This window comes from Giraffa tippelskirchi, chromosome 12 (assembly GCF_054371585.1).
Source record: "Giraffa tippelskirchi isolate mGirTip1 chromosome 12, T2T-mGirTip1v1.2.pri, whole genome shotgun sequence".
Taxonomy (NCBI): Eukaryota; Metazoa; Chordata; class Mammalia; order Artiodactyla; family Giraffidae; genus Giraffa; species Giraffa tippelskirchi.
In genome coordinates, this window is record NC_137286.1 from 102,947,564 (window position 1) to 102,974,678 (window position 27,115).

The window sequence follows — 27,115 nt, forward strand, 5'->3', positions numbered from 1 at the left end:
GGGGCACGGGCCCGGGATCCACGGCCGGCGGGGTCGCACGGCACCGCGGGTGCGGACGAGACCACCCTTCCCGCCTCTCAAGGCCGCTCGCGGGCACCTTGCCCCGGGGGCCCCTTCCCGGCCGGGCGAAGGGCCACGTTCCCAAGAGCCGCGGGCCCGGTGGGTGCCCGCCGTCCTCGAGCCCCTTCTCCCAGACAGACGTATCCCTGGTCTGCCCTGCACGGGACTCCAGAGAGCGTCCAACTTAACGACTAGTGAGGGCCGATCCTCGACCCGGGCCCGCTTTGGGGGGTTGAGGGAGGGCGGGATCACTCTGGATCTAAATAATTTACTCGCTGCTAAATAATTTACCCAGGGTTTTCTCCTCCTGCCAACTCCCTCCCCTACACCCCTGCTCCCGACTTCCTGCTTTGTGCAGCCCCGGGGAAAGAAGGGCCAAGTCTACATAAAAGTTAATATTAATAGCGGTGGAGGCGCCGGCAGGTGCTTCTCCAGACCTCCTCGTTCCCTCTCGCCCCCTCCTCCTCCAGGCCCAGACTCCTCCTTCAAGCCCCCTTTGTAAAATTGGAGATGGCCTTGTGCCTGGGAGACCCTTTCTGAAATAAGGGGGCTGGGGTGAGCAGCCACGTTCTTTGTAAACCGTTCTTTGTAAACCGTATCCTCCTTGCAGTCTCCCTGGGCGCGGAAAGTGGCAAAGGTCGGGCGTGCACCCGGCGGCAGCAGCGCCCGCGCGCCCAGCTCAGTTGCAGGGCACCGGGTCAGATAAGCGCGCAAGCGAGTCAGCAGGTTTGACGGGAAAGATACCCAGCAGGAAGGGGACGGGCTCAGCAAACTCGCGGGAGGGGTGTGTGTTGGGGGGAGGGACACAAAAGTTACAGGCGCAACAAGCCCGAACTGTGGAGAGAGTTCCTAGTAAAGCCACGGACACGTTTTTCTAGAGCATGGCAAAGGATGCCAACAGGCTGTCCTCACTGCAAAGCCTGGTTGGGTTTAAGTTTTTACCCATGCCAGTTGAGGCTTTCCACAAACAGTTCCTTCCAACAAATTTAAACAAGGCAGAGATGTGGGAAAAGTTAAAACTCCCGCCCCTCTTCTTTCATTGGGCTTTCCTTGTGGCTCAGCTGGTAAAGAATCTGCCTGCAACGAGGGAGACTTGGGTTCGATCCCTGGGTTGGGAAGATTCCCTGGAGAAGGAAAAGGCTACCTACTCCAGTGTTCTGGCCTGGAGAATTCCATTCTATACAGTCCATGGGGTCGCAAAGAGTCGGACATGACTGAGCCACTTTCACTTCTTTCAATCCCATCCCTCTGGGGTACCAATGTTAACATCCTGGGCTACATCAACCCGAGAATTTTTTGTGCTTAGGCAAACATGTATCACATCTTACAAACTTACATCTCTTTTCTTGTTCTTCCTTTGTCTCTCCTTTAAAAAAAAAAAAAATTGAAGCCATACTTTTCTTTGTAACTTGCTTTTATCAGTTAATAATACATCTTGGGGGCTTCCCTGGTGGCTCACATGGTAAAGAATCTGCCTGCCGATGCAGGAGAGGATACCTGGGTGGGGAAGATCCCCTGGAAGAGGAAATGGCAACCTACTCCAGTATTCTTGCCTGGGAAATCCCATGGACAGAGGAGCCTGGAAGGCTGCAGTCCCTGGGGTCGCTTAGAGTCAGACAGGACTGAGCACACACACACATAGTTGATTTACAATATTGTGTTAATTTCTGCCTCCCCTTCAAAACCGCAGGAACTGACTAAACAACAACAAAGATATCAAGGGCATTTCCCCAGGTCATTATATGTAAACCCAATTGACTCTCTTAAATGGCTGCTGCATTGTAAATTTATATGCCAAAACTTTACTCATTCCTTATTCACCAATTTCTTTGAATGTTTATTTTGTTCTAGGTGCTGGGAAACAGCTTTAAGAGCACAGATAAAAATCTTAGGTCTTGGGAAGCTTACATTCTAGAGAGTAGAGACTGAAAACATTTTTTCAACTACTTCCCTCCTACTGATTGATATTCATGTTTCTGTCAGCATTTTCTATCATAAATGGTACAAGGGTAAGCATCTTTTTACATATATTCTTTTGTATATTTATATTTTTAAAGGCTAGATAACTCAAATTGGAAATCCTAGGTCAGAGAAATTTATTATTTTAAACTTCTTTTTTCATTTTTTAATAAATATAGACATTGCTTCCCAAAAGGGTTTAACAAGTCACAGTACCTCCCAGCTGCCTATAAGTGAATTTGCCTTTCTCCATGGCCTCTTTGCACTAGAAATTATTGCTTACATTTTTTAACTCTGATAGACAGAAAATGGTAACTAATTTAATTTTATGTTCCATAATTTACTAAGCAGGTTGAGCATATTTTCTTTTCTTTTCTTTTTTGCATTTCTTTGTGCTCTGCTTGAATCTATTATTTTCTAGTAAACAGATGGAAAAGAAACAGAGTGTTTACGCATCCCAGGCCTTGTGCTTGATCCTTTAAATGATTTCATTTAATCTTTGCAAATGAAATAACAATCTCCGGGAGATGGTGAAGGACAAGGAAGCCTGGCATGCTGCAGTCCACGGGGTCGCAAAGAGTCGGACACGACTGAGCAACTGAACAACAACAAAATCTTTGCAAAACCCAACGTCTAGCCCTATGACATAGATTATGATCCAGGCCTTTCTGATGTCAAGTGTGTGTGAAAGTGTTAGTTGCTCAGTTGTGTCTGACTCTTTGTGACCCCACAGACTATAGCCTGCCAGGCTTCTCTGTCCATGAGATTTCCCAGGTAAGAATACTGGAGTGGGTTGCCATTCCTTTCTCCAGGAACAGAAGAACCCAGGGATCGAACTCAGGCCTCCAGCACTGCAAGCAGATTCTTTACTGTCTGAACCACCAGGGAAGCCCTTCTGGGGTCAAACACTGTGTTATTTAAGCCACCATTGAATCTGCTCTTTGAATGTGGTCCACTTTCTAAGTATGAAGGCAAAGGAAGAATCATAAAATGGTACATAATTATCAGAAATATCATTTTTAAAATTTAAAAGCAAATAAAAATGACAAAAGTATTTGCTACAAAAATGTCAGTGGATTATTTTCCTTGATATATACAGAATTCAAAGCAAAATAATAAGAAAAATTCTAGACTGCTAATGAGATATCATCAAATAACTTAATACTTAAAAAAGTCTAATACTCAGTGCTGGTGAGAGAAAGATACGCAGGCACTTCCTATACTAATGATAAAACTGTAAATTGATATATCTTTGGCAATTTGGCAATATATTTTAGAAGTCTTAAAAAATACACTCAAGTTTAGTAAATTCATATCTAGAACTAATCTAGGGAAATAACCAGAAATGGGAAGTTGGAAACAGGTGTTCAATATTAATATTTTGAGCAACTAAATTATGGTATACCCGTTCAGTAGAATATTGTATAACCATTAAAGCCACTGTTTTCAGTATTATTTAATGTTTTTTATTTAAGTTTTCAGAATATTTAGTGATCTGAGTAATTTTCTTTTTTTTTGTCTCATACATCGAAAAAGGCAGTGCACAAAAGAATTACACAGTATCCTCTTCCATGTACTTATGTATCTAGGCTGAAAAATGGCCCTCTAAAAGACATTGACAGGCCAAGCTCTGGAAACAGTGACTGTTACCTTGTGTGGCAAAAACCAAACAAGCCAAGAAAATAGACACTGAAATCAAAACCAAACTAAACACAAAAACCCAGAAATCCCACCCCAACAATCGGTGCAGATATGATTAAATTAAGGACCTTGAAATGGAGAGATTACACTGGATTATTCACACAGGCCCTAAATGCCACTGTCAGTGTCCTTTTCAGAGAGGCAAAAGTAGATTTCTCTCTCTCACACACACACATGAAGGTGATAACAAGCAGCAGTGAGAGATCTGAGGCTGGCCTGGGAGACGGGGTTGATGAAGCTGCAAGCAAGCCAAGACATGCCAGCAGCAGCTGGAAGAAGCGAGGATGAGACCATTGCCCATAGTCTCCAGAGTGCGTTCTGCCCGCATCTTGTTCTCAGCCTGGTTTTGGACTCTGGCCTGAAGAACTGTGAAAGGATAAATTTGTTGTTTTAAGCCAGCACATATATGATAATTTCTTACAGCAGCCACAGGAAACTAATACGGTGGTGTCTCTTCTGCTGTATCACAAGCAACTTGAAATTCAGTGTCATACAGCAGGCACTTTGTTATGTCCATGGACTCTGTGGGTCAGGAACCCACATGAGGTACAGCAAGAATAGCTTGTGTCCACTCCACAATGTCAGGACCCTCAGGAAGACTTGAGTGCCCGGGGCAGAAATCATTTGGAGGTTGCTTTTTTTTTTTTAATTTTACATTTTTATTTCTTTGGTTGTACCACTCAGCTTGCAGGTTCTTAGATCCCCAACCAGGGATTGAACCTGGGTCACGCAGTGAAAGTAATGAATCCTAACCCACTGGACCGCCCGGGGAATTCCCTAGAGATTCTTTTATTCAGTTATTTGGTGGACAGGCTGAAAGGAGCCAAAGTTGGGATCACTGTGGATTGTTAACCTCTTCCTGTGGCTTGGACCTCCTCCCAGCAAACTTAAAAAGTGTAAAATCCACTTTTTCCATTGTGGTGCAGAACTCTGGAAGTTTGTGATCCCAGTGAGCAGGAGGGAGGCTCTGTGGCATATTATTATCTACCTTCAGAAGTCACGTTAGGGCTTCCCGGGTGGCTCAGCTGGTAAAGAATCCACCTGCAATGCAGGAGACCCTGGTTTGATTCCTGAGTTGGGAAGATCCCCTGGAGAAGGGATAGGCTACCCACTCCAGTATTCTGGCCTGGAGAATTCCATGGACTGTATAGTCCATGGGGTTGCAAAGTGTCGGACATGACTGAGAGACTTTCACTCACTCACTTTCAGAAGTCACACAGTGTCATTTTCAATCCATTGGTTGAAGCACTGACACACTTCTCAAATTCAAGAGGAAGAGAATAAATCCACCTCTCTATGGGAGGAATGTCAAAGGATTTGCGGCTGTATTTTCAAGTTAGTTCCATGCACAAATTATTTACATTCCTCATGTGCAAGCTCTCTCCTCCTCAAGTTTTATCTTTCCTACTATGGCATTGGGTTCAGGCTCGCGTGACAGGGTCCCCTGATACAAATCAGGTCCCGGTGGATGTTGGACTCCTTGACTTCAGCTCTTTCTTTGGGTTTGGTTCCACTTAATCTGAAAACTGATGAATTAGAGACAAGTTTTCTGTCACTTTTTCTCCCTCAAATAAGCCTTACATATTAATATAATTGGGGCTTCCCAGGTGGCGCTAGTGGTAAAGAACCTTCCTGCCAATGCAGGGGATGCAGGTTGGACCCGTGGGTTGAAAAGATCCCCTGGAGGATCTTCTGGTAACCCACTCCAGTATTGCCTGGAGAATCCCAGGACAGAGGAGCCTGGCAGGCTACACTCATAGGGTCTCAAAGAGTCAGACATGTCTGAAGTGACTAAGCATGCATGCGTTAATACAATGGTGGGACAAGTATAGGATAACTGCTATAGATATTCCTGTTCTAAAGCGGAGAAAATAGAAATGCATAGCCATCACTGGTTTATATTAATTAGAGATTAACACTTCAATCTCTCTCTTAAAAATATCTTAGCAATTTAGTTGTTGAAGAGAACAGGTTTATTTGTCCCATGGAGTAGTCTACACTCTGGTTTGCTGATTATATCATCATTAATAATTGTATGATTATATTCATAAATATAGAAATGTATTCCCCATTTCTGAGATAAATGATAAATGGAGGTATACAACACATATGAAGAGTTATTCTTTGAAAACATAACTGTATCTCTTAGCCAAAAGTGGGGAATCCAAACAGGCCTCCTGAAATCTCTCCAGAAACTACATTAAAGTGGATCAGAGCATAGAAGTGGTAAATAAAGTGAAAAGTGTAAAGAAATCCATGGACCATGTTGGTATCAGAAAGAATCATACGCGTTGGGAAATTATAACCTCAACAATGAAAATCCAAAAAGAAGCAAAAGGACTGGATGGTAAGAAGGGAGATGCTAGTTGCACTGAATTCCTTCATGCATTCATTCCTGTAACGAGTCCTTCCTATTTGCTAAGCACCGGCCAAGCACAGGACTGTATGCTGTGTGTCACAGCAGTGGTAGAACTACTAGAGGAAAGTCAAGATGAAAGGAGGAGGAAATGCTTGGGAAAGAAGCATGGAGACTCGGTGCAGTTCCCTGGAAGTCTGTGTGGCTTAGCCTGTTCCAGAATTGCAGGTCAGGAGTGGGATGCACTTGGCTTTCTCGGATGATGGACTCTTGTCAGAGTTGATATAAGAGGTGAGATATCCATGCCAGGGGGGACAATGGCAGGCTGACTAACGGCCCCAAGCAAGGCTGGGGGTCCTAACCTGGAGCCCGCAGGTGTTTTGTTACAGGGTGAAGGGACTGTGGTTAAGGATCTTTAGATGCGGACAACCATCTGGAGCATCACGAGGGTGTTTATGTGGGGAGAGGGGAGATTTGGTGACAGGTGTGCTGACTGTGGAAGCAGAGGCTGGTGGGGTGGGGGAAGGGGTGGGAGCCCAGGAGTGCAAGCGGCCTCCAGAGCTGGAAGGGTTTCCCAGAGGACCACGGCCTCCAGACCTGTGTTCAGACAACAGTTTAGACTTCGACCTCTAGAACTGTTAGAGGATAAGTCTGTGTTGCCTAAAGGATGAGATGATTAGACAGCATCACCGATTCAGTGGACATGAATCTGAGTGAACTCCTGGAGATTGTGATGGACCGGGAAGCCTGGCATGCTGCAGTACATAGGGTTGCAAAGAGTCCGACACGATCTAGCAACTGAACAGCAAAAACAAAAGCCACTAAATTTGTAGTAATTTGACAGCAGCAATACTTTCAAAGCCACTCTAGGATTCACCTGTGTCTTTTCTCTGTGCTCTCTCTGGCCTCCAGGTCTTGGTCTATTCTCCTCTCTCTGCATGAAACTTCCTCCCCTGGTCCCCTCTCTCCAATTCACCTCCTTCAAACTCTTGCCAAGATTCCCCAGGTCCCCCAGGCCTGATATCCCCTTCCTCTGTATTCCTCGAACACTTTGCATAAATCTGTGTGCAAGCACCATTGCACTGTGTTATAATACACTCTTTCCCTTCTCTGATTCTTGCATTTGATGATGGACTTATTGAAAGTAAGGATCCTATATTTTCTCTTTTTCTACCCCCAGTAGGGACTTCCCTATAGCTCACATGGTAAAGAATCTGCCTGCAATGCAGGAGACTTGGATTCGATTCCTGAGTCAGGAAGATCTCCTGGGGAAGGAAATGGCAACTCACTCCAGTATTCTCGCCTGGAGAATTCCTCCTCTGAGCCTGGTGGGCTACAGTCCATGGGGTCGCAAAGAGTCGGACATGACTGAACGACTAACACAATTGGCACAGGGTCTGATAAATAGTACGTAGTCCATCCAAGTTTATGGAAGAAAAACCAACCATGAAACAGGAAACCACAGTAAGAAATCACAGCATAGGAAGCCCATGATAAAGGTGACTCAATCCACAGTCCTGAGATTCTAGGACCGGGATATGACAGGCACAGAAGGGTGGGGCTGTGTCTTCCTGTCCCCACACCCTCCCACCCCCAGAGGCGACCTTCCCTCCCCCAGGCACCTTGACCTTGACCTCTCCAGGCTGCTGGCTTCCTTAGTCTGATGGCTTCCCACGTGCTGTGCCGCCTGGTTGTGGAGGCTTCCAGCTCTGAGGATGATAAATGAGGTGGAGAATGGTTTAGGGCCTCTGAGAGCAGTCCCTGCTGTAATGTGATACATTTGTTGCACTTTTTGTAGGAGAAGCAGACAATTTAGAAAGTGTTCTAAATCATGTCCACTTCTTCTGGACACAAAAAGTAAGGTTCGAATAAGAAAAAGGTTTAAAAATCATCTGTAATCTCTCTCAATCATGAATAACATTAAAAATAGTATTATTAATGTTAAAATGAGTACCCTATGGTCAAAAACATAAACAATGCAGAAGAACTTAAAGTCAAATATAAAAGAATACCCAGTTCCACAACCCAGGGTTAGCTACTTATTAATACTTGATTATATTTTTAAAAAATGTTTATTTATGTATTTATTTGGCTGTGCCAGGTCTTAATTGTGGCATGAGAACTCTTAGTTGCGGCATGCAGGATCTAGTTCCCAGACCGGGGACTGAACTAGGCCCCCCCTGCATTGGGTGCTGGAGAAGGCAATGACACCCCACTCCAGTACTCTTGCCTGGAAAATCCCATGGACGGAGGAGCCTGGTAGGCTGCAGTCCATGGAGTCACTAAGAGTCGGACACGACTGAAGTGACTTAGCAGCAGCAGCAGCAGCATTGGATACGTGGAGTTCTAGCACTGGATCACCAGGGAAGTCCCTGGCTGTACTTTTGTCTAGCCTTATATATATGTTAATATAAAGTGTGAAAGTCGCTTAGTCGTGTCCATCTCTTTGCGACCCCAGGGACTATACTGTCCATGGAATTCTCCAGGCCAGAATACTGGAGTGGGTAGCCTTTCCCTTCTCCAAGGGATCTTCCCAACCCAGGGATCGAACCCAGGTCTCCCGCATTGCAGGTGGATTCTTTACCAGCTGAGCTATCAGGGAAGCCCATATTAATATAAAGCAACTCAAAGTTCTCAACAACAGTAATGTAAATAAATGACAAAAATTCCACAGGTCAATTAATTTCTCAAAAAAAACCCCTTAGTCTTGTTTTCACAAATGGCTAGACCTCTTGCATGGGGGATGTGCTTATAATTGTACGTGGGCCATATGGTCTCACAAACCTTCAGATATTTGATATACAGTGGACAAGGTTAGAGGTTAATGGAATTGATGAAGACTCTTCTAGTATATGTTTGGTTACTCAACAAATACTTTTTAAACAGTGAAAATAACACAGCTGAAATGAGCTCTTCACCTGCCTTTACTAATTACTGGCTGAACTAAGATACCTAGAGTTCCTCATCCCTGAGGAAATGACAACTACATGGCACCCTAAGTGATAGCCTGATAAATAGTATGTGTGAAGAGATTTTATTTAACCTCCAAGGTTAAATAATGTTCAAGGTGAAGCCATAGAGTTTACCTGTCAATATGGGACTTAGTTGTGACTGTTTTCAAGAACCTGATCTTTGTGGCTGATTTATTTTCTTTAAACGTACTTTGTGTTTCCAGAATCAGCTACAAGGCTGGCTTTGGAAAAGCAACGTCCTTATTTCCAGGAGAAATTGGTTACAATTTGCAAAACAGTTTGAAAAGTTAACATTTGAAATGGATTCCATATTTGCCTACGTAGCTCAGTTGGCAAAGAATCGGCTTGCAGCGCAGGAGACCCAGGTTCAATCCCTGGGTCGGGAAGATCCCCTGGAGCAGGAAATGGCAACCCACTCCAGTATTCTTGCCTGGAGAATCCCATAGACAGAGAAGCCTGGTGGTCTACAATCCATGGGGTCCCATGAATTGGACATGACTTAGTGACTAAACCACCACCACTTTTATGACAAGGGAGAAGATGCAGACCCCACAACAAACTGCAGTGAGAACCTTACAAAATTCATTCTTGTGTTCCACCCTTGCTGTGACTCAACTCTATGCTCAGATTTTGCTCTTGGGAAAAATTTTTTAAAAATTATATATTTACCTTTTCCTTCCCACCATCTAACACAGGAAAGAATTCATAACAGGCCTGTAATTGTAGGACATGAGTCTGAGCAAACTCCAGGAGATAGTGAAGGACAGGGGAGCCTGGCCTGCTGCAGTCCATGGGTTCGCAGAGTCAGACCTGACTCAGCCAGTGAACAACAACAATTGTAGAGCAGACTGACTGATTGTGTGTGTGGGTCTGTGTGCTGTACTGTGTAGCATGTGGGATCTTAGTTCCCCAGCCAGGGATGGAACCCACACCCCCTGCATTGGAAGCACAGAGTCTTAACTACTGGACCATCAGCGAAGTCCCTAGACTGACTGACTGATACTCCAGTTAATTTGTATTTTCATCTATTCATTCAGCAAGTCTATCCTGAAGACTCTGCACCGGCCAGGATGTTGTGTTAGGAGCTGGAAGTGCACAAGTGTGGTCTATTGGCTCTCATGATTCTCTCAAACCTGTCTCCCCTGTTGAGCATTAGCTGGGAGGCTGAAACCTACATTTCCCAGAAGTCTTAGGAGCACGACCAGTGGGCATAGTTAAGTTTCCAGTGTGAGATGCACTCATGTAGTATCTGGAAGACAAAGAGAGGGCAGGAGTCATTCTTCCTGTGATAGTCATGGCTGACCTGTCCTGTGAGTGTTTCCGTGGCCACATTCCACACTCTACTGTTTGGCCATTGTCTTCTTGGAGGTGGGGCTGCCATGAGCAGGGCTTCCAGACCTCTTCTGATAACCATGGTAAGAAGACTCTGAAGCCGAAAGTCCAGCGGGAGCTTGTCTTCCCATGACTTTGTGAGTGCTGAGTTACTGTTAGTTTGAAATACTTCAAGTGGTTTCTATTTTCATACTGAATCTTTTCAGATAACAGAAAGAAATAGGGTTGCCCTTAAGAAACTCACTCTCTATTTGAGGAGGAAGACCATGCCAGGTGATGAGGAAGATGATAAAGTTGTGGATGCAAAGGTACCATGGGGGTGAAGAGTGGGAGCAGGGCCTGGGGAAGCAGTGTCTGAGGTGTCTATCGTGCGGTGTGTGCTCAGTCACTCAGACGTGTCAGGCTCTTTGTGACCCCGTGGACTGTAGTCCGCCAGGCTCCTCTGTCCATGGTATTCTCCAGGCAGGAATACTGGAGCGGGTTGCTATGCCCTCCTCCAGATCTTCCAACCCAGGGATCAAATCCGTGTCTCCTGCATCTCCTGCATTGCAGGCAGATTTTTTTTACCACTGAGCCACTGGGGAAGGGGTGTCCCAGGCATCCATTACTGCACTGCAGACATAGGGGTCCATGCCGCTCACAGTTTTTCCCGTTGACTGGGCTGGGCAACTCTGTTGACCTCACATGACTGCAGTCAGATGGTGGCTGGGCTGGGGCTCTCCAGAGGCTCTGCTGAGACATCCCAAGGCCAGGGCTTCTGTCTCCATCTGTCCCAGGGCAGCTCCTCTCCACGCAGCCTCTTCACATAGCCTCATCAGCAAGGTGGCTTCCAAAAGCACACATGCCAGGCCTTCCTCTAGGCCAGAAACTGGCACAGCATCTGTTTTACTGAAGTTTTCTGGTTCAAGTCATCGGCCTGGCCCAGCTGGAGTGAGCTGGGGCTACATCAAGATGTAGAGACAAGAAACCTGCTTCACAGGCATCTCAGAAATGAGCTGCCACAGAGAGATGCTCTGGAAGTGTGGAGAAATCCATGGAGAACGTCCAGTGGTTGATGAGCTAGCGGACTTGACAGAGAACCTAGGGCCTGCTCCAGAGCCCGGCAGAGCTATTACTTGATAAACCTCAGTGTAAGGAAGGGTGGGGGAAAAAAGGGAAGGCAGGTGAGCACAGGAAGGGTGAATCGGTAGCCTTTCCAGTCAGAGGGAAAAGAATGTTGTTTAGAGGCAGCCCTGGGGGTTCATGACTTGCACGAGTACTGATGGGCTCAGAGAACCGACGGGCCTGAGAGTCCAGCCTGAGGGACTTGGACTTGACCTTCAGACTGTGGAGGCCCCTGAGCAGCTTTGCATCATGGAGAGGCACGACCACCCTCTGGCCTATGCCAAGAGCGGGGTGGAGGGGAAGGTGCAGCCTGAGCCAAGGAGACTCCCACAGTGGGACTGGTGAGGAGGGAGGAGGGTGAGGGGGAACCAAGGTGGTGAGGAAGCTGAGGAGGAAAGAGACTTGAGACAGTCCTGGAGGGGAGAATGAACAGACCCAATATTCTATGATTTAGATGTGCCTAGGAGAATTTGAGGGGCTTCCCTGGCGGCTCAGTGGTAAAGAACCTTCCTGTCAATGCAGGAGACACAAGAGACACAGGTTCAATTCCTGGGTCAGGAAGATGCCCCGGAAGAAGGCAGAGAAGTCCACTCCAGTATCCTTGCCTGGGGAATCCCATGGACAGAGGAGCCTGGTGGGCTATAGTTCACAGGATTGCAAAGAGTCAGACACAACTGAAGTGATTTAGCACACGCATACACAAGAGGATTTGAATACATCAGAGGACATTTATCTTAATATGGGGCATTTCCCTCCATATACTTCTATTATAAAAGAATACATTATATGGGACTTCCCTGGTAGCTCAGTCAGCAAAGAAACTGCCTGCAATGTAAGGGACCAGAGTTCCATCCCTGGGTCAGGAAGATCCCCTGGAGAAGGAAATGGCAACCCACTCCAGTGTTCTCACCTGGAGAATCCCGTGGACAGAGGAGCCTAGAGGACTACAGTCCATGGGGTCACAGAGTCAGATATGACTGAGCGACTAAACCGCCACCACCATGAAAGACACTGAAGGCCCATTTCCATGCCAGAAAGTAATTTTTACATACGTTATTTAACTCTTACAACAGTCCTGTGAGATGGGTATTTCTTCCAATTTACCAGTGAAAAAGCAGACTTAAAGATACCCAGTCATTTGACACACAGTCTAGAAGAGCGACAAATGGTGAAAGCAGAAATAGAAGCCAATCATTTTGCCAGGCTGGGAGACACAGTTAAGCTTTTAGCTTTCGAACTGACAAGGCAAACAATACCTTGTACAGTGTTCACGGCCTGATGAAAGTAAGCAAGTTTGTCCAAGCAAACTTCCTTCTGACACTAAATCCCAGCACGAGGGCTGTATAATGAGTACTGTTTTCTTTGGGGGCTTTGCAGAAGGCACCGAGTTATGATGTCAAGTTTTCAATGCAGACTCTTGGTAACAGTGGTGGAGACGTCAAGCTGTCCCCAGTATCCGTGATACCCTTCTTCCTTTAATGCTGCCCCTCCTGTTTTTAATTAGACAAACGACCACGCAGAATAAAGACTATACTTTCCAGCCTGCCATGCAGCCACGTGGTTTCATGTAACTGAAATCCTGTTCATGACGTGTAAGCAGGTGTGGTGTCACCTCCTTGCAGTGTCATTCAAGAAAAGGGGACGGTATTCCTTTTTTATTGTTGCATACACATCACTGCACAGCAGCACAGAACAACACAAATGTGTTACCTCTCAGTTTCTGCAACCAGCAAGTTTCTGTGCTCTGGGTTTCACAAGGGTCAAGGTCAAGTTTCTGGCCAGCTGGGCTCTGCTGGGAGGCTCTGGGAAGAACTCAGGTTGCTGGCAGAATCCAGGTCCTGTGGTTGCAGGACTGAGGTCACCACTCTCTTGCTGACCTTCACCTGAGGGCAGCCCTTAGCCCCTGGAGGCCTCTGGCCAGTCCTGGCTCACGGGTCCTGCACCCCAGAGCTGGCAGTAGCACCTGCCACACATGGAATCTGATGCTTCTGCTGCTGCATCTCTTGGAATCCAGCTGGAGAAAGCTTTCTGCTCTTAAGGCTTTGTATGATTAGACTGGGCCCACCAGATAATCCAGGATTAAGTTAAGGTCCCCAGTTTAACTCCATCTGTAAAGACCCTTTTGTGCTATAACAGAACACATCCACAGGTTCAAGGGATCACGAAGTGGCCATCTCTCAGGGATCAATATTCCACCCATCACAGGGGCCTACCCTTTGTCCTTGTTTCTTTCCTCCTGATGCTTAGAAAGTGGTTGTCGTAGCTGGAGTGCCCTATGGAACCATGAAATGGGGGCAAATTTAATGGTATCAGAAAGGGAAGTCAGAATAACCTGTGCTGAGTTCAGTCGTTTCTGTCACATCTGACTCTTTGTGACCCCATGGACTGTAGCCCACCAGGCTCCTCTGACCATGGGACTTTTTCCAGGCAAAAATACTGGGGCAGATTGCCATGCCTTCCTGTAGGGTATCTTCCCATCCCAGGGATCGAACTCGTATCTCCTGCATTGGCAGCGGATTCTTTACCTACTGAGCCACCTGGGAAGCCTGGGCCCCAGGCAACTCTGAAGCAATATTCCAGTCCTGAATCACCTGCCTCCACACTTCCATGTAGGAGCGAAATTAACTTCACTCTTCAGCCTCGGCTATTTGGGGTTTCCAATAGTCACAGCCAAACCTAACCACACAATAACATCAAAGGAAATGACTTATTAAGGAGGTCTGGGACAATCACCTATCTTAGGGAGCTTGGGGGCCCCTTGTTTAAATTTGTTTAAATTCCCCTTTGTCAAGACACTTTCTTTGGTCATCAGACAATCCCTAAATTAGTTAAAACATATGTGCCTTACACATACCGCTAGATAAACTGGGGCATCAGTACTGTCTGAAGTGTAACTTCAGCATGACTGGCTTCTGCCTCTATGATAGAGTTGGTGGTTGATTTTTGCTTCTGCCTGGTCATCACCAATGTGGTTTTTCAGCCCAGACACTCTCTTGTGAAGATACGGGATGAGACCTAGCTCCCCTGTCAGAGGGAGGATCTGAGGTCCCTGACAAAAGGGCACACACGTGTTTTGTGTCACTTGTCACCTCTGAGGTCCACTGAGCAAAGCTCTGTTCTTGCTCAAGTGAGATGTGAATGATCTCAGTTTCTGGAGGAAACATACCAACCAACCTTGAATGTACTGTACACACATGATCACTCATGTCTGCACTGTACATACATGAGTTCATTTAACCCTCAGCAATCACATGAGAATGGGCTTCTCAAGTGGCTAAGGGGTAAAGAACCTGCCTGCCAATGCAGGAGACATGGGTTCAATCCCTGGGTGGGAAAGATTGCCTGCGGGAGGGAATGGCAACCCACTCCAGTATTCTTGCTGGAAGAATACCATGGGCAGAGGAGCCTAGCAGGCTACAGTCCACAGGGTCAAAAAGAGTTGGACATGAATGAGCATGCATGCAGATTGCAGATCAATCACAGGAGGTGTCATTATCAGTAATTCACAGGCAAGTAGACAAGCTCAAAGGGATTAAGTTATTTGCCCTCATTCAAAATTGCCATAAATAGTGGATGCAAAAGGAGAAGTTAAACCCTGACCAGAGCACTGAGAAACAGCACTGTTAATCTCTGTATTTGTCCAGACATCCTTCCCTCTCTCCTCCACTGGATCTCAGGACATCTGGCAGCGTGAAAGCTGGCTTGTGCTTTATAACATCTGTGTGTTCTTGTGTCTCCTCATCCAGAGGAAAAATAACCTACTGTACTTCTGGTCTAGCAAATTAGACTTTCAACATTAAATTAAAATAATATATTTGTTGATTGTAATAAATTCAGTTGTATTTTCTATTTATTTTTAAACCTTGGAGCTTATTTTATACCTTTTATTGCATTTCTAGAACTACCAAGGAGGAAATAGTTCCATGTAATACATCAATTTCAAATTGGCAGTATTTCCAGACATATCTAGAGGTGTGAAACTTCTGAATTTTTTAGAGCATGTGTAAATAGGGTAAATGATTTTTCAAATTCTCATTCCCTTGGGTGTAAGATTAATTGAGAATTCAGAAAAATAACAGATTTTCAATTGCTATAAATTAATCACAGAAAAATTACTGTTACAACTTTATGTGTGTAATTATCTAGATGTGAGAGTTCAGTGTGTTCTATGATGCAGGCAAGAATCTTGACTGCATTCTGATAATATGGCATATATTTAAGGTGTCCACATGTTCTGCATTTAGGGAAAGACTCTAAGCAACTCTACTGAAAAGTGAATTTAGGATCTTCCCCAGCAGGCCAGTCACTCCATGCTCACAATGCAGCAGGCCTGGGTTCCATCCCTGGTCAGGGAATTAAGATTCTGCATACCACATGATGCAGCCCAAAAAAATAAAGACTATAAAAGTCATGGCATTTCACTTATAAAGAAAAATAATTTTAACTTAAAAAGGAATAAAATTTGATTACACCTATTCTCTTTCATGATATATAAACATAGCACACTTTAATAAGGGAACTTGGTATTGATAGGTAATCACTAGGTAATCCAAAAGACCCATATCAGTCACTTTCACTCTTAAAACAGCTAGTGGTAGCCACTATTTGTATAGCCTCACCTCTTCTTCCTACTAGGAGTCAACAGCAGATCACTTCCTGTGGCTCAAACCATCCTCCGGTGGTAATTTCCTGAACGCTGGCTGCCAGTTGAGAGGCTCCATCACTCCCAGTTCTGTTGCCAGGAAGCCCTTCTGCTTCCTGCTGCACTGCCTCAGTGTCCCCTTAGGCTCATTGCTCCCACATCTAGCTTGTCAGAATAGCTTTGAGTAAAATTTGATTAGTGTCAACTCTGTACTTCCCTCTTCCGACCCTTCAAAGTATTGGATTTTCAGGATGGTTTCTCAGTCTTTGAAGTATGAAAGACTCAGTTGTGAACTTTTTTCTTAGAAAGAAAAACAATTTCAATTCCTTAGGCAATCGTGCAATACTTGAGCAATCAGCCAGCTTCTACTCAAGTCCCCAACATGTGTTCTTCTGAAGACTGATTTTCCTGCCCGAAAACACAGTGTCAACACACAGAATTGACACAATTACCTGAGGGGCCAGTTTGCATCAGAAGCACTGTCATCAAGCTGTCCTGGGTGGGGGGAGAAAGTGTATAGGAAGGTGTCCCTGGTCCCTACACACACAATGATCAGTGCCACCACTGCAACCCACGTAAGACACATCCTAAACACATGCACACAAATGCACACAGGCCAACAGACAAACGGAGAAATGAAGATGGAAGCTCACCCTAAGGCATACGCACACCTACATAGAAACACAGATCTGGAGGGAAAGAAAAGGAGGAAGAGAATGGGAATGAAAGAACAAAGGCAAAGGGCACTGTAATAGTTAGATTTCACCTCAGCAAATGCACTGAACAGAATTAGTTGAAGGAGAGCATATGGAGAGAGTGACAGCGCTGGACTAAGAGGGTCAAGATTAATCTGGGAAATCAACACAGCCCTCTGTTGTGTACAGGGAGAAATTAGGGGAACCCGAGTGACTCCTGTTCACCGTGATAAATTCACCGGTAATCTATCCAATCTGCGTGACCGTGAGGGACATCAGGAGGAGAGGTGACCCTGCTTTCCAAAACTGGGTGCTTTCAGGGCAAACACTGCAGGCTTATGGAGGTGCTGGCCCAGAGGAGGAGCCCAGTCAAGAGCGCATTCAGGCGCCAGGCCCGGATCTGAAGGGGCAAGAGAATTACAGATGCCACCCTCATCCCCCAAATCACCTCGAATTCAGTTGTGGTTACTGCGTGGTATGAACTTGGCTTTCAAGGTGAGAACTTCCTGGTGAAACCGTTAGCAGATCTACAGGAAGGAATAATACCGCAAAAGAAAAGGGGATTTTGCGCAGTGTGGCCGGTACCCTGATTTCCCGATGCTCTGCACGAGGAGACCCGGAGTTTACCGCGGCTCGCGCCTTCCATGGCTCCTGGTGGCTGGTGGTGTGGCGCGGTGCCAGGGCGGGGTTTCCGGAATCAGAGAGGGCAGCTGTGGCTGAGCCTGGACGGTGCCGCGGCTCCACGATGGTATCTCATGGCAGACGGCAGATTCCAGGCGGAGAGGTGGGGTCCGCGGTCCAGCGCGTAGGTCCTGCGCCGGACGGCAGGCGTGGACTGGCGCCGTCTCCTTCCGCGCTGGGGCCGCTGTCTGGACGCCAGGGCTCCAAGTGTCCACCGCGGGGACGAGCTCACCAAGCCCAGGAGCGGAGTGAGGCCGCCGGCCCCACCGGGGAGGTAGGTACTCTGGTCACTGTGGGTCCCGGCACCCGGCGGTCCCTTGAGCCCCGGCCGGCTGACTCTTTTTTCGGGCTCCAGGGAGGGCTCGTCGTCGTTCAGGCCTCCTCACCCGGAACCTGGGCCACGCGGGGGTTCGGCTGGTAGCTCCGGGCGCCCTCGGTCCGCGGTTCGCGTCCGCCAGCCCATGGCCGAGAGCGGCCACGCGGACTGGGAACGCACGTCCAGCCGCACGCGGGTCTGGGGCCTGGGAGGCCGGGGGTGTCGGACCGCAAGCCCCATCCGGTCAGGTGAGGCCCCGCGTGGCTCCGGCCGGAGCTCTGTCCCCTCCTCGCTGTCTTCCAGGCCCACCTGGAGAGTCGGCCCGCCCTCCGCCGCCTCCCTGGGTCTCCTGGGTCTCCTGGGTCTCCTGGGCGGGGCGGACCGGGGCGAGGGGGTGGGGAGGAGGCGGCCTCCACTGGCAACAGCATCTCCTCTCGGCCTCCCCCACCACTGTGCGCCGGGCCGGCAGTAAACTTGAAAGACACCATCTCATTTCATCCTCGCGTTGAGCCCATTATATTCCAGAATGTTAGTCGCTCAGTCATGTCCGACTCTTTGAGACCCCATGGACTGTGGACTATTGTCCACCAGGCTCCTCTGTCCATGGAATTTTCCAGGCCAGAATACTGGAGTGGGTTGCCATGTCCTCCGCCAGGAGATTTTTCTGACCCAGGGATCTAACCTGGGTCTCCTGCGTTGTAGGCAGATTCTTTACCTTCTGAGGCACCAGGGAAGACAGAGGAAACGGAGAGCTCAGGAATTTGCCCCGGGGCCCGCGTAGCTAAAGGGGTAGAGGGTGATTGGAGACCGGGGAGGCAGAACTGAAAGCTGGGCTTCTCCTATGCTGAGGCCCCGGCCCGCGAAGCTGGAGGCCGCAGGCAGGCCGGAGGCAGACCGCGCTCTCCACTCCTGAGTCCGCCCCGGCGGCCGGGGCTTCTCCTCGGGATGCGGAACCCTGGAACCCCGAGTCCCCGCGGGAAACCTCAACATCTCCTTAGTCTCCGAGCTCAAATCTCCTTACCTCCACCAACTGGGAGCCCTAGTTCCAGAGGGTCCGCTCTCTGCTCCCCAGTATCAGCTCCCCCGGTGTCCAGCTCGGACAGCTCGCTTGGTCAGGGATGCCTTGGGCAGTCTAAGTGTGCTTACGAGGCGGGGCGGCGTGAAACTAGGACGCGCGCAGTAAAGGTCAGTGGGTACGTGACCAAGAAGGGATCTGTCGAAGGAGAGAGGCTGTGGGGACCCGCGAAGATGGCAGCCGCAGTTCCCCAGAAAACGACCGCAGTTGTGAAACAACTATTTTACAGGGATAACTATTTTCTAGACACTGAATTAAGCGAGTTGCTTGTGTTCTTTGGTGTAAACCTCATAGATCTGTGAGGTGCGTTCACGTGTCAGATGAGGAAGCCCAGGCACGGGGAAGTGGAGTCGTTTTATCAGAGTCGCGGCAGGTATTTGAGGGACCCCAGGTCCGAGCCCAAAGGTACTGGACTCCGGAGCCCAGGCAGGTGCACAGAGGCTGCAGGGCGAGGGCATTGCCTGCCTTGTGAGGTGTCTCACTGACGAGGAAGAGCTCCTTTCTGATCCACAGAACCTGCTTTTTTTTGGACATTGCGACTCGATTTCTCTCAGAAAAACAAAAAGCAAAACAACCCAATGACAACAAAACAGCAAAACAAGCAGAAGCAAAAACCACCAATGAAACAAACGTTTCGTCTTTTTGCTAAAGAAAATATCATCGACTCTTGGTCGTGAGTCCATGTCTCAGGACCAACTGGTGGGAGCGCTTGGGAGGCGCCTTCAGGCGCTCAGCTGGGCCAGCAGCCCGTCCAAGGGTCATGGGGAGGAGGGGGTGTCTGGAGGTCTGGAGCCACAGAACTGCGGCCTATGTGCCCCCAACACAAGCCTCCTGGCCTCCGGCCTCCAGGGGCGGAGACTCATCCAGGACCGCCAGCTATGGGCGTTTCTCTGACGGCCTGGGTGCCAGCGGTACAGGGAGGCAGCTCTGACACTGTACCTATTCATGGACAGCCCCCCCATCTCCAAACCCCCATCTCTGGGCTCTGTTGCCTAAGAAATTAATTCATCTTCAAGTGACTCCTAACTTTAAAATAAAACAAATCCAAAAATCCACCCACTGATAGGCTTTCTCAACCTCATAACCCAAAGGTGGTGTCTTAATTACCGACTTTTCTCTGGTTAGTGCCAAAGAAAATACGATGCTTTAATTTTTTTTAATGAATTGGAATCATTGTGCCACAAAATGGGTTCGATACAAAGCAAGGGGAATCAGTCTTGATCTCTTTCCAATTATCTGTATTTATTCATCGTTTCCCACAAACATCACCTGAACACAAGACCCAGACCCTGAAACAACCAACTAACCTGGGAACCACAGACCTGTTTGTAAAGCACTGTGAGGTAATTTAAAAACTTTAAATAAAAATAGCCAACCCCCCCCCCAAAGTTTCCCAACCACATAAGCTTTCATCATCTCTGAGGATATGGAAATCACACTCTCGATAGTTTTCAAGGTGAGTCAGGCCCCCCTGCTTGCCTCCGCACAGTCTTCCCTGCCAGGAGGCCAGGAACTAAATGCACACCCACATATCTCTGGTTCAGCGATTGATTGGGGGGCCTCTTTCTCCCCCAAACCTCCAGGTCCCTCCCACCTCACCAACGGGGGTGTACACTGGAACAGGGGGGTTACCCTACCCCCTAGCCATGCTGCTGCCCAGTGACCCCTGCAAGGCGGTCTCTTCTTCAGAGAAAAGAAGTGGAGGCGAAGGATGTGCAGTAAGGTGCCTGGTTCTGATGAAAAGATTAAAAGAGAAGAAGAGGAGGAGGAATTATTCTATTCCACCGGCATCCATTTCACTAGGTCTTTGAAACCTCGGATGTTTCCTTTCAATTATTTCTGAAGGTAAAGGCAGAGAGACCTTTAGAGTAAAAATGGCTCTGTTTCCGGGCAGATGAAGGGGCTCCAGCCGGCTCGCCTGCTTGCGTTGGGGCAAGGTTCCTATCTGTATAGTTTTTATAGTCCTTTTGAAGAGTTGGCTTCTCTAAAAAGAGGTCCAACAGCCCAGACGTTGCCAGTCCCAGCAGTTTCACCCGAAGGGGCCCCGGACGTTACAGAGAACGTCTCTTCTTCAGGGGGAGGGGGGGGCAGCGTCTCCCCACCTCTTCCCAGTGGGCACAGGCGCCTCAGAGCCCCCGGGTTCTCCCTTGCAGCCTGGACCGGTGGCACACCCGGGGTCCTGGGTCCGCTCTTCCCGCCTGGGCGAGTCTCTCACCGAGATTCTTGCGGTCGCAGGGGCGCGACACTGGAAGGCTGCGGCGACGCGCTAAGGCCCGGCGGCAGGCGGCCCTCTCGGGCGGCGGTGGGGCCCGCTGGCGGCACGGCACCCCCGGGGGGCGGAGGGGGCGGCAGCGCCAGCAGCTCCTCGCCGGAGGTCACCGCGCAGTCCTGCTCAGGCTCCGCGTCCCCACCTCCCGCCGCCGGGGGCCCGCAGCTGCGCTTCTTGTCCTCCTCCTTCTTCCACTTCATGCGGCGGTTTTGGAACCAGATCTTGATGTGCCTCTCGGTCAAGTTCAGCATGACGGCCAGCTCCACGCGGCGCGGCCTGGAGATGTATTTGTTGAATAGGAACTCCTTCTCCAGCTCCAGCAGCTGCGCGCGTGTGTAGGCGGTGCGTGTCCGCTTGTTCTCCTCCGGCTCCGCGGCGTAGGCAGCGCCTGCGGGCGACACCGCACGTGAATATGGGCCCCCCGACCCCCGACCCCAGGCTCCTCCCGCCTGCTCCCACCCTAGCAGCCCCATCCTTGGCTCTGGCCCTTTCCCAGCCGCTCTGGCTGCTGAGGTCCAACTATCTATGCAAGAGTACAGTCTGGGGCTCAAAGGCCTTCCCTAGTAAGGCTGTCTTTTCTTGGAGGTCTTTTATCTCCCAGTGGCTCTATCAACCAGTGGTTCTAGAATCACCCTGTTTGGGTTGATGCTGATTAAAATCCACATAGTGAAAAAGTGAAAGTGTTAGTGGCTCAGTCCTGTCCGACTCTTTGCGACCCCACAGACAGTAGCTCGTCAGACTGCTCTATTCAGGGAGTTTTCCAGGTAGAATACTGGAGTGGGTTGCCATTCCCTTCTCCAGGGGATCTTCCCTTCGCCACCCAGGGACCAAACCCGGGTCTCCTGCTTTGCAGGCAGATTCTTTACTGTCTGGGCTCCCAGGTAAGCCCAAAATGCACATAATAAGGATCTAAACCAACTGGATTCTACAAAAGCAAAAAATGTCTTTAAACAAGGACTTAAAAAAAAACTTTCTGATGACGACTCATAGTAAGAAATGTATTTCAAATCATCACTCAGTTCACACACTGATATATAATCGACATATAAAAAATCTAGGACATTAAACCAAACTTTACCACATATGCTGCTGCTAAGTCGCTTTAGTCGTGTCCGACTCTGTGCGACCCTACAGACGGCAGCCCACCAGGCTCCGCCGTCCCTGGGATTCTCCAGGCAACTTACCAGGCATATTTACCACATATGATGCTGTCTGATTTTCCCTATTGTTTATTGGGTTGTGCTTAGTCATGTCCAACTTTTTGTGACCCCATGGTCTGGGGCCCACCAGGTTCCTCTGTCCATGAGGATTCTCCAGGCAAGAATACTGGAGTGGGTTGCCATGCCCTCCTCCAGGGGATCTTCCCAACCCAGGGATCAAACCCAAGTCTCCCACATTTTGGGCACATTCTGGAGTTTACTAGTTCATTAAAAAATAAATAAAGAGGTCTCAACACAGTAAATGAATTTCACCACCAACAAATGGGTGCAACCTTCAGTTGGAAAGACCTTGAGCTAATAAGAATCTGGAGGTTATGACATGTATTTTTGTATCTCATATGTTATATCACATATTATCTCTCTATAGAGTTGTGTTGTGATCAGCACCAACTCAACAGCTGGTAGATTCTCTGCAATTGTCGTTCTGACCTTGGCTGGGCCCCTACCGGGGAGCTGGGTACCCTATTGGTGAGGTGGCAGTGGTGGGTGGTAGAGGAACTCCAGGCCAAAAAGGCAACAGCTAGGCCCAGCCCGGTGGATTAGCGCTGCTCACTCGGAGTTTGTGGCCGTGGCTGCGAGCCTCCAGGCCCTAATATTTTCCTTTCTGGATGAGACACCTGCTGCACCCGGGCTGTGGACTCTGGGGCAGTCGGTTCCACCAGAACATCAGGAACAGGCCGAAGTCATCTTTTCCTGCGTAGGGCAGACATTTCTCCTATGCCTGTCGGCTAGAGTTGAAAAGCTAGTGTGTGTGTTTGCTAGGAGGGTTAACCACCCTGTACAATCCTCTGGGGTTTCCCCCAGACTGAAAGGGGGTGCCCAGAAGCCAAGGCGGAGGCTCAGGTCTGAGTCAGCAGAGTCCTGCTTGCTGGGGGCATCTCAGAATTTTAACACTTCAAGCCTTTCTTGATTTTCAAGAGAAATGAGGGAGCCATTTTGATGTATGGCAGAGACCAGCACAATATTGTAAAGCAATTTAAAAAAATTAAAAAAAAAGAACATCTAAAAAGGTCCTTCAGAGTTCGTAAATTCAACCCTCAATCTTGCAGGGCTTTGCCCCATTTTCACCAGCCTCACCACAGTGCTCTAAGAGGCTCCACTAGCTCAGGGGCCTTGGTGTAGGATGGGCTTCCCGAAGTGGCTCCGCAGTAAAGAATCTGCCTGCCGGTAATGAGCGGTCATCCCTGGGTTGGCAGGATCCCCTGGGGGAGGACATGGCTACCCACTCCAGTATTCTTGCCTGGAGAATCCCACAGACAGAGGAGCCTGGCGGGCTACAGCCTATGGGATTGCAGAGTCGGACATGACTGCGCGACTGAGTGAACGCGAAGGTGTTGGATGGAGGCCGCTGGTGGTCAGGAAAGGGAAGGGGTCAGTTTGTACCTTTCCCTGAGGCACGGGGCAGGGGCGGCATTTAGGGGCAAGCCCACCAGTTAGGTGGATGTAGTTCCTTTTTTAGGTTGAGGGTTTTGGAAGTTCCTATTGTTATTAATAATCATACCCGATTGATCTGTGAATAAAAGCCCTTCGGGTCACTTCTTTCTCCCCAGGGGTGTGAGGCCCCTCTAGGAGCGGCCAGGCAGGGGTCACAGACCTTGAATTTGGGTTCCTTCCAGAGTTTCCAGGGAGGACTGCGCTGGTGCAGCAGCATCGTGGCTGGAGGGGGCCCTCCCCCAGGTCGGAGGCCCCACCGGCACGGGTCTCTCTGACCCTGGTCCTCCAATCCAGGGATGTCACCCTTCCAGAGCTCCCCCCATCACCCCCGCTGCCATCTTTCCTTCAGGTTTTACACTCTGACCTCTTCCGTCCACAGGAGTCCAGGAGGTAGGGAAGTTACTCCACCTCAAAAAGGCTTCTTCAGAACCTCCCTCACATTTTTCCTGAGAAAGCTGCAGGGGAGGGCCAGGAATTGGACAAACGTGTCCCCAGCGCACCAGGCAGCTCCTGGCAGCAAACTCCGTCCAGTTCAGGCTTGCTGGCCTCCCGCCTCCCAAGAACCCCGCATTTCCCAAGGCTCCTAGGCCTTTGGCTGCAACCTCTAGCGGGCTGGATAAGGGTCCATCCAGGGTTTGGTTGGCACGGGGAAAGATCACAGCCTGAGTTTGGACTCTGTCCTGCCTCAGGACTTGCCTGAGACCCCACGGAACCTTCGGGAGAAAGGTTGAAAGAGGCGAGCCCCGGGACCCTGGGCATGCCCGGATCCCACAAAGACCCGCCTGGCTTCGCCAGCTCACAGGCAAGCAGGCCAGTCAGGCCGGGCAGACTGGGGGCCGAGGATTCCCGGGGTGGGGGCACCTGCAGCCTCCTCCCCCGACTCCCGACTGTTAGCTGGGAGGAGGAGAAAAGTCCATGACTTGCAGTGCAGGTGAGCCTGGAAGGGGCTTCCGTACGGAAGTGGTCACACAGTGCTGGCGGTGCAGGCCACGCGGCGGGAACTCGCCACCGGGTCGGGCCGGGAAGGGACCTGGGGGCTGCTCCAGGCCAACTTTCCGGTACTGGCCAGTGCTAGGGGCCTCCCGAGCCGCCTGTGCCAGGAGGGCATCTCCTTCCTCAAACTGCCTTGCTGGGAAGCAGCCTGTGTTTGTTCAAAAGTGAGTGAGCTTCCCCAATGCCTCTCCAGCTGCCTCACCGGGGGCTGAGTGGCCAGTCTCTGGCCTTGCAGTGAGCCCCCTCCTGGCCCAGACCCGGCTGCTGGACACCTCTGCATGCCTGGCTACAGTTTTTCTTCCTTGCTTCTCTGCACCTACTAGGTGCCCCTGAGATGGTCTGGCTTGCTTCACAGAAGCCGCCAGTAAGGGGAGGGGGGGGAGTGGAATTCAGAGTGAGAAGGAGGCCGGGGCTCTGAAGCCGGGGTCCAGAGCATCCCAGAGCCCTGCTCGGCTCCCTAGACAGCACCCCGGGAGTCCTGGGCTGGGGAACCCCTGCTGGAGGAGGATTGGAAGGTCGGAAGCCTTGAACTCGGCCAGGCCTAGGCTGTCGGGAAGCGCAGGCTCCTGGAGTTCAGCGGACAGGGGAGGAAGGGGTTTAAACTCCCAGGAAGAGCGCTGAGTAGAAAGGCCGCTCCAGATTGAGCCAGAAAAACATGCTTCTGTGCGATATGCCCTTGTTAGCTCCCTATGGGTTAGTCCGACTCTGGGTTATCCAGGGTGGGGGGCTGGGGTCACAGACCGAGAGAGGGTCCTGGGAAGCGCTTGGAGACAGGGGCAGTCGAACGGAGAGCGGGTGAGGACAGAGCGGCTTGTGGGGGAGGGGGGCAGACTCACCTGCCCACTGGCCTTTCCACGCGTGAGCCTTGGTAGACTTCATCCACGGGAAAGGCAGCTGGACGCGGCCGGGCTCCTCCAGGGCGCCCGGCTCGGCTCCATCCTGGAAGGGCCCGGCTGGCGGGTGGGCGAGCGCGAGCTGAGCCGGGAGGTGGTGGTGGAGGTGCGCCATCGCGGGGTCGTCGGCGAGCGGAGGCACCTCGTACGGGGAGATGTCCGGGGGGCTGCCCTGCTCCAGCGCGCCCAGGGCTCCGGGGAACGGCGGCGGCGGCGGCGGCGGCGGCGGCGGGGGCTGGCGGCCCATGTACAGGCACGCAGGGGGGCTGGCGCTGAAGTCGGGCGCCGGGCCCCGCTGGAACGCGCAGGGGTCCTTGTACAGCTGCGTGGCCGCGTAGTACTGCTCCTCGCGGTTCATGGCTGCCGCCCGGGCTTGGGGACCCGGGAGAACGAGCTGGGGCCGGGGACTTGGAGCTGCGCGGCGCTGGCACTGCCGGCGCCACCCCTGCAGCTTTGACAGCTCGGCACGGCTCGCAGAGGCACCCGGGGCCGGCGGGACGGGCGGGCGGCCGCCGCGCCATAGGCTCCGCTGTGCCCCACGTGGCTCTGTCTGAGGCCATTATTGGCCTGGCCCGCGGCCTTAAGAAGCCAGACCCGGGTCCCCACGAGCCCCCTGGATGTTTCCGTTTTCTCCCTCCGATCGGTTTCCTGCACACACTTGAAAGGACAGTGCCAAAGTGGGGCAGGAATGAACATTCAAAGTGGGGCAGGAACTTCTATTCGTTTATAGGAATATATTTCATCATAAACAGTCTGTTTTTCCTTGTATGTTTCATACTGTACATATTAGTTTATTGATATAATTTACAAGTATATATGTTGAGGTTGTAAACAGACTTTAAAAATATTGTTAGGGAATATGGCCCCCCAAAATGCACAGACCTCAGCTCTGCAGGTCAGAAACCGTTGGTTCTATTTTATTTCTGCAATTTGTACACGACCATGAGTGATGTCAGTGAGCTAACACATAAAGATCCAGGATTCGCAGTGTGTTTTTGTCTATGGTTGTGCTCCGGGGATTTCTGGAGTGTAAACTATAACTTCAGAAGCATTCACAATGGGTTAAAATTTTTTTAATTGAAAGGCACTATTAATTTTTGATTTGGGGGAATTGAGGCTCATTTGGTCAACTCAGAATGCAGGTTCCTACTGGGGCAAGGGGAAAACGAAGTTAGTTGCAAGTTGCGGCCCCTCTTGTGTCTGGCCGGGGGAGGGGGCTGGCACCCTGTTTGCAGATCTGCTAGACCCCCAGGAATAGGGAGACCTGGCCGGAGTTGGGCGGCTGCAGAAAGTCGACTCCTGGGTCCGACGGAAACAAGGTAGGCCCGGGAGGGGAGTGCTCAGAAAAGCACTCTGGGGTCCTCACTGAATAGAAACGCTTTTTCGAAACCAGTGGTGCCCACGGACTATCTC

General features: G+C 49.9%; 1 protein-coding gene and 1 long non-coding RNA gene across 2 annotated transcripts; both read right to left on the reverse strand.

The window, feature by feature from the left end:
* Positions 1 to 3,522: 3,522 nt before the first annotated feature.
* On the reverse strand, positions 3,523 to 17,855 carry LOC145529745 (uncharacterized). Its single transcript, XR_014071327.1, has 5 exons — positions 17,449 to 17,855; positions 17,270 to 17,348; positions 16,104 to 16,534; positions 7,699 to 7,785; positions 3,523 to 4,086 (listed from the first exon to the last, which is right to left on the reverse strand). It is a non-coding gene; the product is annotated as an uncharacterized LOC145529745 (long non-coding RNA).
* Positions 17,856 to 21,104: 3,249 nt separating this feature from the next.
* PDX1 (pancreatic and duodenal homeobox 1) lies at positions 21,105 to 26,060 on the reverse strand. Its single transcript, XM_081547226.1, has 2 exons — positions 25,646 to 26,060; positions 21,105 to 21,550 (listed from the first exon to the last, which is right to left on the reverse strand). Exons 1-2 carry the CDS (start codon positions 26,058 to 26,060, stop codon positions 21,105 to 21,107), a joined length of 861 nt encoding a protein of 286 aa, XP_081403352.1.
* Between the last annotated feature and the right edge of the window lie 1,055 nt (positions 26,061 to 27,115).

What these genes read in the sequence shown, in the direction of transcription:
- PDX1 (XM_081547226.1), bottom strand. Translation starts at nt 26,060, where the DNA reads ATGAACCGCGAGGAGCAGTACTACGCGGCCACGCAGCTGTACAAGGAC. An exon ending in GTGGAAAGGCCAGTGGGCAG is followed by an intron (nt 21,551 to 25,645) that starts GTGAGTCTGCCC and finishes TGTCGCCCGCAG; the next exon opens with GCGCTGCCTACGCCGCGGAG.